Genomic DNA, 11,916 nt, shown 5'->3' on the forward strand with positions numbered 1-11,916 from the left:
TCTCCAACCTAGATTGAGGTTATGTGAGATGCCGTATAAATATGCTCAGCGCAACATTGAGCAGCTTTGCTGTTTTACACTGCACCTCAATCGACATACTCATTGCATTTTTGTATTTTATTTCGCCGCAAGCGATAGATAAAACCCGCTACGCACTGCACCATAACAATGAGCTACCTCGGTTAATTCTTGCTTTCTTCCTACTGAGTGCCCCCCGGAGCACGCAGAAGAAACAAAGGGCGTAACAAATTAGGACCGCACATGTTCCTTTCTAATGCTGAGCTTCGTTTATCTGAGATTGATTACTTCTGACGTAGCTATGGATAAAACTTAGCGCATACTCGAATGTCTGACTCAACTGTCATTACAACTACAAACATAGGCTTACCGCATGTCAGCGCGTCATGCGTATATCCGGGTTTGCGTGCTGTTTTTTTTCTTCGCGCACAAGCAAGATAAGCTCCCCGCAGATGCTGACGATTTAGTTATTTGGGCTAACGTGGCACCACCAGATGGTTGATAAGGGACGGAAACGTGTTGAGAGACAGAGGCGTCCTCTATAGACTCCTATGCTAGGCTCCTATGCATAGAAAGAGTGCTTGGTTCGCTCAAGCAGGCGATGTGACTACTTGTTGGCGCCCGTTTCAAAGGGAGGGGTTTCCACTATCATAACCAGCAACACCAAAAGCAAAAAATTGGCCGCGTATCTGCGTGCTTCGCTGCAAATGTCGTGTAAAGACGATAGAAGAGGCGCTGTGTGAGATATGGACGCCATCTGGCAATACGTCGGGAAACATGAGTGCTGTGTTGCGTGCTGGTAGTCCCGGCGCAGCAGCAGGCGAAGACCGGCGGTGACCAACGCGACCGGCGGGGACGCCAGCCAGCCCGAAAACGCGGTTTGGCGCGAAGCGCTGAAGCAGAGAAACGTCCGCACTCAACGAGTACTCTCCACACACTCTCTTATTTACACGTCGCCTGGGTAAAACAGGAACGCCAGAGCGGCGCCCACAACCGGCAGCCTGAAGGCCGCCCACAACGCTGCTTTTTCATTCTTTAAATATTTTTTTTTCACCTTCTTGGCCTTCTCAAAACTAAAGTTTTTCAACACCAACCCATGGCATTCGTACAGTGCAATACAGAACCGAAACCGAAACACAACAATGAGCTCGTGCGAAGGGCACGGAGGAAGGCAAATTTCAGCGCAGTCGCATTTTCAGCTTTGTTGAAACAGCGCTCACTAGACGACGACGAAGTAAAAGAAGGCACAGGACAGGCAGCGCCTGTCCTGTGCCTTCTTTTACTTCGTCGTCGTCTAGTGAGCGCTGTTTCAACAAAGATGAACGCATACCAACTTGCTCAAGCTTCCATTCTTATGCATTTTCGGCACAGCTTAAGAAACTAGGGTCCTTAAAATTACGTATGTATGCATTTTCTATTAAAGGAACACGCCACCTAATACTTACCTAGTGATGTTGCACCTCAGATATGCATGATATTTACTTTTTGATCGACAACGTTCACAAGTATGAACAGCCGTACCAGTTCAAGACGGCTGGCCCTTGGGCAAGTGGTTCAACTTTGGCCGAGTGGCTGAATCGAGGGACGTGCCGACAAACAGAAAGACAGACAGACAGAAAGACGGACCAAAATTTCTGCGTTTAAGTTCCCCAAGAAAGACTATCGTCTTTAATAACGTCCTAATGTGTTTACTCGTGTCCCTTTGCATTCCTCCCCGTTTAATTGACTGCATGCCAGACTGAGATTTTCAGCCTGGCATGCAGTCAATTAAACGCTTTTTAAAGATTTTAAGCCGGCCGTAAAAACTTTGGCGTGTACAATGTGTACAAAAAGCTATCATCATCATGAACCGGCACATGCTGTCTTCATCCTCTTTGCAGTGAAGCTCTTTAAGCTATCCGTAAGTTATGCTCCGTTGTGCAAAAGTCCACAGGCGGGTATGCGCCACAGGAATTGGGCGAGCCCCACTGCCGAGTACAGGAGGTGCGAGCGTTAAATGAAAACTCTGCTCGTGAAGTGGAGCACGTGAAAGAGAAAGAGAGAGAGAGAGAAAGAAAGAGAAATAGAGAAGGGAGCTTCGCCATGTTTATTCTTCGAGCGCGCGGCTTGCTTTCAGTGTGATCGCGAGCGCGCACGCGGGCACTTGGCGGCGTCCTGAAGCGACCGCGGTAACTCTGCAGCTCACGATGCCGAAAACAGACAATGGCCGCGGCCTTTGGGATTATAGCGTGGTCATTTGGGTTTATGACATAATTTGTCGAGAGAAGAGGGAACGATTTCTAGCTGACTTTGAAAATGAATTGTTGTAAATTTCAGGCCGCGTGCAACGCTATAATGTTTGGCTTGCGTGTTACCAGGGGCCTCGATTACCGATCCTCGGTTACCGATCGGCAGCGTTGTCGGACCATGCTGAAAAAGTGTTGCAGGGCCTCTTTAAGTATGACCAGGGCATATAGACCCATTAGCTTAAACAAGCAATCTCTATTCCGACGTCTCTCAGCGTACTTAAAAATTCCAGAATCACCGAACAATCCCGTAACATGAGCGGGCAGGTCTCTGGTGGCTTGGAATTTAGGTGAGGTGAGAGGAAGTGGAAACTTGATTAATCATCTGCTCCCGACAACTGAATTTCTTCTTTGAGTAATTTTCCCAATTCCGTACTCATATCAAGAATAATACTGCACGTAGCTAGAATGTAATCATCGCCTTTCACTCTACACTGCACAGTAAAAAATTTTACACCCAAAAGGGTGTAAAAAGGGTGCTTTTACGTTTTAACACCCTTTGCAACACCCTTTAACACCCACGAATGACTGATTTTGAAAAATACACCCTTTTTTTGGGGTGCTTGCATGATTCGCACCCTAAAATGGGCGCTAAGGGTGCTTTTGTGCCTGAGAAGGGTGTAGGTACGATGGATCAGATGGAAAATGCAGCAAAGTATGGCATGTGAGCCGAACCACGTCTCCATCATCTAGCGTCACACACACACACGCACGCACACAGAATATGTGTAGCTGGCAGTAGAACAATCCGTAAAAAACTGTAATATACAGAGATGTGTTCGTGATTTCTCGATGCTGTAATTTAATGTGAGACCATCTGCACACTCTTTATGTTTATTGCTTGTAGACATTGCAATACAACAAAATAGAAACAACATGAGAAATATCTGGTATCAGTTTATACAAATATCTACAACCTAAAGAAACGCCTGGTTCAAACTAAGTACACTCGAATATTTTGCCTCCTCTCAGCAGAAGAAGCAACAAATAAGTGATAAAACTGAACAAGTATGTGAAAAATAGCAATGCAAAAAAACCAGTCACATTGACAAATTATGTCAAGATAAAATACAGACCTATACATGCAATGCATGAATACACAAATACATACATAGATGCATTCACGTAGATATACTTAAAAAATGGTAACATGCGTTGGCAGATTAGGAGCACATGCTCTGAAAATAGGAGAGCTTCTGTAGTAAAGTGCAGGGATGCTGTGTTTAGCGGGAATACAAGTGCTGCACGACAAGCGTGTTATTGAAAATGACACTGAGTCAGAAAAGAAACATACACGCCAATTGGCAGCGAAGCAATCGACATTTGTAAACACTCGAATAAATATTTTAAAACAAGGCATGCCGAGTGCTTATAATGCTGCGCCCCATGTGTTTACGTATGTAAAGTGGCTCCATCACAAACTCTGAGAAGGATGTTAAGATTCTGTACTTGTCAGTCGTGCTAACAACAAACACATGGAAGTGTTCATCGAAGCAAACAGTTTCAAGTAGCTCCAACACGATCAAAAGAACTTTGTTCACATAAAATAGTCCGCAAACATTCACAAACTCAGGCAAGCTGTCATCTGGAACGTTAAGGACGAGGCTGCATCCTACACGGTATGACCTTCCGTCCATGGTGACACAATTCACATTAAAACAATTGTTGCATTCAAGGTCATGTTTGGAAATGAACTCTTTAACACAGCAAGGCAGATGCTCATATAAAACAGACTGACAGCCACTTGTAACCGGCATGCTCTTGTCCTCACCAGAAATAAAATAAAAACACTGACAGAACTGGTGTCTCATTGCAAGAGTGTGCGAAATGCGCTTCCAATTATGAACTTTACGCGAAATGTCTTTAAAGTACTGGTGCTTTGCCTCAAAACGGATTGCCCAGATGTCAACCAAAGGTCCAAATTTCTGAATACAAGATGGATAATGAATGAGGTAATGCATCTTGCAAGGAAATGAACATGACGGAAACAACGCCTTAAATTCTAGACAAAAAAGGTGTATCTTTCTCTGCAAGTACGCTATGTGCGAGACTGGGATTTTGTGGCTCATGATGATGTCCATGATTGCTCTAAGAAGTAAATAAAGCTGCCAGACTTGGTTGCCAACTGGAACACAGTTACCTACAAAAAGAGAAAGGTGGCGAAACAGTGCAAAAATTTGTGTTGCAGAACCCTTAATGGTAGCCTTTCCAGAAAGAAAGAGCTTAGAAAGCTTCTCTGGTTTGTTCTTTGAATCGCATGGGTCATACTTCCATTCTACAATCAAGTTGTTGAGATGTTCAAGTGTGAAGAAACCTTGTGAAATTAAAGATGAAATAATGTACTTCAGTGTGAATGGTATGATGCCTTCGTGCAGGTCGTGCATTAAATCTGGGGGCAAGTGTTGGGTTGTATCGAATCCTTGAAGTGCAAGAAGTGGGCAAACCTCCTTGACGCCATACAGTGATGCTGTTGGCAGCCCTGCATTCAGCATGTTTAAATGATGTTGATGCCCTTCCGGCGTTCGCTGCACATAGTCACTCTCTAGATGCTTGTAGTTCACCTCGTGGCGCAGTGCCATACAGAATCTGCATATTCTTCCTTGAGTGAATGAAGCCTTAAAACCCCCAATTCTGTGGCTGGAAAGGTTGTCCCCAGTAAGTATAAAAACAGACCCTTTCATAACTTTTCCATTTGCAACTATGCCATCGTTTTCTAATATGGCCACGTCTTCAAGCAAGGGTGCAAGAATCTTTTGAAAACCGTATGTGGAGACATATTTGTCTTTCACTAGAATGACCAAGTTGATGCCTGAAAGCGCCGAGCGATATTTAGTGTTGAAGTTGAGCACAGAAAAGTAGACCGCAGTCAACTTGTGCTTTCCCCTTTTGCTCCCCAAAGGGTTGCACACCTCGAATTCATCTGTGTACAACTGCAAGCAAATCTTGCTCTTGTCCCCAGCAAAAAAAGAGTGATTCTTAAAAGCACTACCATCAAAAACTGAGCACATATGATCATGCATCTCAAGAAAACTGTTGAAGTCCCCTGAGAGGGCAGGATGCTCTAAAATACACTTGAGCACATCACGCAGTGGCACGTACTCCATAGTTTCACACTTTCCATTCACCTTTCCAAGCAATATGGTTTTGGGCTCAACAAGCGTGAAGTTATTCTTCCAGTGCACCTTTCGGCCGCTTTCTGTCAAGAGCTTGCTCATCTGCGTTTTGTACGCCCTTTTTAGCTCTGCAGAATTTTCTTCATTCGACAGAAGTTTGTCATCATCTAAGATAGAAGCAACGAATGGGATGATGTCATTTGCTATTTCATTCACCGTTGACTCTGGAAGGCGTCTTGCTTCCTTCCATTTTAAAAACATGACGGACAGATGTCTCACGTAGTCACTTGGAACATCAGAGCACTCCGATCGGGAATCTTCTATGGGAATTGCTTCTTGATCCTCCTGACTACAGCCAGCGCCAGGTTGTGTTTCTGTGCTGCTTGGTGTTCTTTCCGCCACAAGATTTTGTTGAGGACGCCGGTTCACTCCTAATGCCTCATCATGATTGCGATACACATGTTTTCTGTATGAAGCAAAGACTCTGAATGTCTGCATACATCCTTCAACGCCGCAGATCCAGTCTGTCTCGTGGCCATGGGCTAGGTTCAAATGCCTGAAGAGCGACTTGAGTGAAAATCTATGGCTGCCGCACCGTGAGCAACGATAGTAACGAATCCCTGGCATCTGTAAAAAGGACAAGACATGATTTACACAAAATGTCACTTTTTCATGGCGTTTAAGGAAGGAAACAAAAGCATTTGTGTTCGTAACCTATCGGAAAGAGTGAGCTGCGATGAAATTGTTTAATAGAGGAAATTATTCTACAACAAGGCTCACGAAATAACAAGAACAGCAAATATGTAGCACTCAGTATACTTAGCGTACTCTTACCTTTCTAAAAGGACATACTGGGGACGACAGGATTCAGGACAGAGCTACATTCCGAGTCGAGATGGGAGCCTACCTGTTGGGTAAAAACGTACTGAAACAAAAAGAACGCCATCTCTCAACTGAAGGTGGCTAAAAGGACCACACAACACCTTCCCAAATCCACATGAATGTTGACTAAAAAAAGCAGGACTGATATTACGTGTACCTAATCAGTTAACTAAATCATGCAGCTGATTGTTGTTCACTTTCCGGACCATGCGCACACAATTTATTACCTTTTTCTGAAACCATGCATGCCTATGTTTAATTTAAGCGCGTACAAATGATACCACCGCGGACGCGAGAAAGGCAACAGAGTCCCCGTAGCCAACGTTAATGGCGAACTCGCACTTGAGAAGCAAAGAGAAAGCGGAAACGCCAGAGCCTCCGGAAAACCACGTTCGCTAGCGTCGAAAATAGGGAGCTTTCGAATAGCGCACGCAAAGCTTTGCGTTGGCTTATCGCGCAACTGCGCATGCGTCGTACGCTAACCGCTTGCGGGCTCCCGTTAAGTGACAGAAATAGCGGTCCGCACACGCTAACGCTAACTTAGCGTGCGCTATTCGAAAACTGCCTAATGTTTACATTTTTTCTGCCCCTCCTGCATGCCGCCATCACCACTTCGAGAATTCATTCCATTTTGTTCGTTTTCTAAAAATTTAATTTCGTACCGAAATAAGTTATGCAACGAAAACACCGAAAAGAAATAGTTTTCATCTTTTCGAACCGTTGCTTCGGGAGATACCCGAGCCGAAACCACTAAAGCAGACGCAGTGGCGGCGGCAGATTCGTCCGGCTGTCCGAGGTAGTACGTACCTTGGGGCACGCCTACGGTCCCTAGGCACGCCGACTCGCTGCTGCTTTAAATTCTTCTACTTCCAATGCTTCCAGACTTTTCAGCGATTTAATCCAGCTCTTGAGGAACGCGTCTTTGCAGAAGCCGCGCGGGCTGTCGTGCTACACGGCTACAGTTGAAAACTACGCCGATGCGAAGCACCACTGGTGCCACTGGTACCACCGCTGCCACCGCTGCCTGCTGCTGCCGCCGCCTGCCTGCCTGCGCAAGCTCGCTACGATGGCTGAGACGCATGCTGCGCCGCCATTGGCTGGATGCGGTCACGTGATCTACGCACGCTTGCGATAGCTGCGACGCACGCTGCGTCGCTATTGGCTGGAGGTAAACACGCGATCTACGCGCGCTTCGAAATTTGTTTGTTGCTGGAGACAGTCACGTGATCTATGCGCTTTTAGCTTTTTGCTTTTAGTTTTTTTAATGCAAGTAGGCACTGCGCCCGCGCAACGTTGTGTGCTCTTCTCTCCGTTGCTCTTCCTTTGCGGGCTTCATTATTACAGCTCTCGCCACTCTAGCGAAAAAGGCGGGAAAACGGGAAGCCATTACAGCAATCACAGTTGCAGCCCTGCTTGAAGGCGTTTTGTTGTGCGAACGACTGTTTCTTCTATACCGACGCTGGATTACGTGTCTACAGCAATCACAGTTGCAGCCCTGCTTGAAGGCGTTTTGTTGTGTGAACGACTGTTTCTTCTATACCGACGCTGGATTACGTGTCTGCCACATTCGTCGACGGATTGCGTGCTCCGCTGTAGCGCAGTGATGTCGGCGCGGTGCCTTGTGAGCGTGCCAGCAATACATGCGAAGCGTACGTACACTTTAGAAGAAGGCACCCTGGATGCATTGAAGGCCGCCATATCCTCGTGCCCCATTTTGGGCGACAAGGTGGACCTTTCCAACAGCACATTCAAGGCAAGTCCCTGTTAATGTTTCCCTTTTATTTGCTTTTCATGCAATCAAAATATCGCAGTAACACGTAACTTGGCATTATAGCAGCAAATAGACGCGCACGTTTCTTTGCTTCCTTTTTCTTTTATTTTTTGCTTAACAGTGACAGCACACCGTCGGTAGCGACGTTTATTATTCGGCCATTATTTTTCCTTCATGTACTCCTCTCAGTGGTTGAATACTCGTATCGCATGGCGGCTGGCTCGTCTAGCGGCATGCTGGTCGATTGCTAACCGGCCAAATTAAGTCATAACCCAGACAACACTCGACGTCCCGAGGTCGTCCTCAAATGGTACAATCGTCCTCGCACATTTCTCGATATCCTTGGTACGTATTGAGTACGACACGAGCTGGTTTGGCCCGGAAACGTCTTTGCGAGTGCTTTCTGAGGACAACAAGTTGTCCTGAAAAGGTTCTTCCAGATACCTTTTGGGGATGACAAAAGCAATATCGAGAGCGCGCTAGCAAGTTGTCCTGAAAAGGTTCTTCCAGGGACCTTTTGGGGATGACAAATGCAATGCATGCACTGAGCGCTTACATATGATTCCTCGCGTCCTTTTCACACTACGTAGATGCATATCATATGTGAAAATTTTCTCAGCACGTTTGTTTCACACAGACATTGCATATTTTCGCCTCGTTGCTTCTCTTTTGGTTGAAAAGCTTCAAATTACGCGTTTCGCTTTCTGAAACACAAGTAATTAATAATCTTGGGTATCGAAGCTGATATTGCGAAATATTCATTTAAAATAGTGTGTTCCTAAACGTGGCAGCCATATATTAGTGAATATCCGCCGCTGAAGCGCGTAATAACAAACTAGCCGCTGGCAACCATTGACCATGCGTTGCCGTTCTGGATAGTCAAGTTATAGTCAAGTAGCCAAACCAGCCAAGCCATTCCAAGTCAACTGACTGTCATGATGGGATAATGGGATCTTGCAATGAAGGTTAGTGCAATGCAAACCGCATCTTTGTTGTTTGTGTGTACAGTACAGTTTAGTGTACAGTTAACAAAAGTAAGATGTCTGAAAGTGCAAATCGTAGACGTCGACGGGAGGTCAATCGCCGAGTTGATGGGTGCTTCACGTTACTCAACGCTCTGACTGGTGCTCCAATGAATGGATCGGCACCAGTCGAACAAATCGCGGTGAATTGTGCTTCGGAGAGTCCCAACGTGAATAACGGGGAGTCGAGGTCTGCGTCTGACACATGGCCCGACCTCGGGCAAGTGAACTCGATGCCCGTGTCGAGTGCACTGGTGGGCTGTCAGAGCGGAGCCTCTAACACTAATGAGTGTACTGTGCACGATACACGTGGTGACGAGGACATTGTGCCAGACTTTCGAGGAAGTTTACAAGCATGGGCCATTGAGTCGCAGTCGTCGCATGCTGCGGTGACATCACATGAGACTGTCATGAAATGTAGCATTGTTCCACACGGGACAGCATCTGGTTCCTTTTGCATGTATTAATCCTTTCATTAAAATCGTAACTGCCTTTATTTGACGTCTTTCTTTTTTTTTTTGCAGGAGTAGTCCGGTACAGTAAAACATCTTTGCAAATTTGTGTTGAATGCCTTAATATTGCTTTTTTTTTTTCAGACACTGCCTCTGACTATATACTTGGACTCGGATGCCTGAGAAAGCGGTCCTCATAACCAGTCGGGACTAATTACTGTTTAAATAAATGAATTTCAATCAACAAGCTTTGTTTGTATTTTTTGTCATAGTCAAGCACTTATTGTCACCTCTCCGTTTATTGACGCAGTATACATACACAAGACCTCACAGAGGTGTTTTTCCTTTAATGTATGTAAATACCTTGAAAAGAATAAATCATATGTAGTAATACAAAATATCACAGCCTACGGTACCGAACCGGCTGCACAATGGTTGTTCTGAAAACATACTAAAAAAGTCCTGAAGTGTTGTTTTGAGGACGTCCTGAGGTTGTTTTGAGTACGGACAACAGGACTGGATTAGTGCCATTCTAGTACCGTAACAGGACGTCCTGAGGATATCATAATGTCCTCAAGGTGGCATACTGAGGATGTCCTGAGGTTGTTATTGTGTTGTCTGGGAAGCCGTCAGGAAGGCTCGCGCTTTCATCGCAGGTGAATGTATCAGCTCGCTGTCGGCAACGCTCTATATCTGCGTGAAGCGCCGCCAGCCGTGCGCTCCGAGTATCGTTCTTTGTACACTGAGACACTGCTCTAAACACAGAAACAGTGTTTTTACATTCAGCGAACCTTTTGTTTACATAAAAACACTGAAATAACCCAGTGTAAACAACATTTATGTGATAATAACGTTGAGAACGTCAATCAGCAGACTGACCTTTTGGCCAGTGATTGAGTGAGTTGCATAGTATTGCTCCTTCTTTGCGCAGGTTAGAGCAACTCTAATTTTAACCTTTATCAATGTTTAAGTGCGTACAAAGAAAGTTGTAATAATAAAATTTCTGACTCAATATTTAGGCGTTGCGCGTGTAATTTACAGATATTTGAACCCAACTTTGACGAATATGTGGATCTTGCACCAAATGACGGCGTATTCGACTTAGCACGAGTAATGGTGCTCTCCGAAGACAGAATGATGCCAGCAGAAGCAAATCTCGTTTCATCTCAAGAGGTAATTAACTGCAATCCATGTTAGGCAAGCTTCGTTAGCGTTGGTTATGTGCTATGTGTTTGCTATGCATACATATATATATATATATATATATATATATATATATATATATATATATATATATATATATAATGTGTGCGCGTGTGCGTGTGCGCGGTACTGCTTCATGGTGTTTAACGTCCCACAGCTGTTCAGGCACTGAGACTACATGAGAGGCGGCTTAAGGGAGGGGCGGTGGATAATTTTGAAGATTTGGGAATCATTTACGTGTATGTACTGACAACGCACAGTGCGCGGCCTATTCATTAGATGGAAAACAGCTGCACATACTCGTACCTCATCTTTGCTTACAAACTCGCCGTGGTAGCTGATGAGGTACGCTATGGCGCTGCTACGCTCGAGGGCATGGGTTGTAACCGTGTCACACGGACAGCTTTAACTGCGGTTATGCTTAACGGGGGATTATAGTATTAACCGTAGTTAACAACAACGTGCGTTGCCGTTGCTACATGTGCTTAGTTAGCTCAGTTGACCAACCAGGTGAAATCACTTGCTGATCATGTGGTGAGCAATAAGTTTGGGAACATCCTCGGCAAGTTTCGTAGTACGTGATATATCTGTTCTACACCTCCGCGACAGTGCGTTCATTTGTTCCACCTACGACTACGTATTCAGTGTTTGCGCCATACACGAACGATGCGAAAAATATTTTCTCTCGAAAAACCTTTAGCGACGCTCTCTCGCTGATCTCCCCGGGGACGGAATAATCATTGTTTCTAGCCTTTCCAGGGCGAACTTTTTTTCCACGCGGTCCGTGAAAATCCTCAAACAACGCGAGGCTTCGAATTAACCTGCGACGCTTCGCTGCTGGTGAGAAGCTTGTCGGCCATCTTGTCAGCTTCTCGGTTTGTGAGAGTCAATGGTGCTTGCCTAGCTTGGTTTGCGATAAGCACGGTTAGGATACTAACTGTTGTTAAGTCTGCCGTGTAGCTACTCCTAACCGCGGTTAGCCGTAGTCAACTTAACCGTGGTTAAGGCTGTCCGTGTTTCAGGATTCTTCAGGGCGGCTGCATTTCAATGGCGCGAAACGTATAAGAACACCCCTGAACATTGATTGGACTCCACGTTGACGGTCCCGAAGTGGCCGAGGTTTTTCATAAGGCCCCCACTACGGCGTGCCTCGTAGTCATATTGTGTTTT

The 11,916-nt window shown here is 45.4% G+C and overlaps 1 protein-coding gene across 1 annotated transcript; it reads right to left on the bottom strand.

Moving 5' to 3' along the window:
- Window positions 1-2,732: 2,732 nt before the first annotated feature.
- On the bottom strand, window positions 2,733-6,043 carry LOC125757058 (uncharacterized). Its single transcript, XM_049412143.1, has 2 exons — window positions 4,495-6,043; window positions 2,733-2,737 (listed from the first exon to the last, which is right to left on the bottom strand). The coding sequence occupies exons 1-2, from the start codon at window positions 6,041-6,043 to the stop codon at window positions 2,733-2,735; spliced, it is 1,554 nt and encodes a 517-aa protein (XP_049268100.1).
- Between the last annotated feature and the right edge of the window lie 5,873 nt (window positions 6,044-11,916).

This window comes from Rhipicephalus sanguineus, chromosome 1 (genome assembly GCF_013339695.2).
Source record: "Rhipicephalus sanguineus isolate Rsan-2018 chromosome 1, BIME_Rsan_1.4, whole genome shotgun sequence".
Taxonomy (NCBI): domain Eukaryota; kingdom Metazoa; phylum Arthropoda; class Arachnida; order Ixodida; family Ixodidae; genus Rhipicephalus; species Rhipicephalus sanguineus.

Excerpts from the sequence above, each read along its gene's own strand:
- LOC125757058 (XM_049412143.1), bottom strand. The coding sequence starts at position 6,043 with ATGCCAGGGATTCGTTACTATCGTTGCTCACGGTGCGGCAGCCATAGA.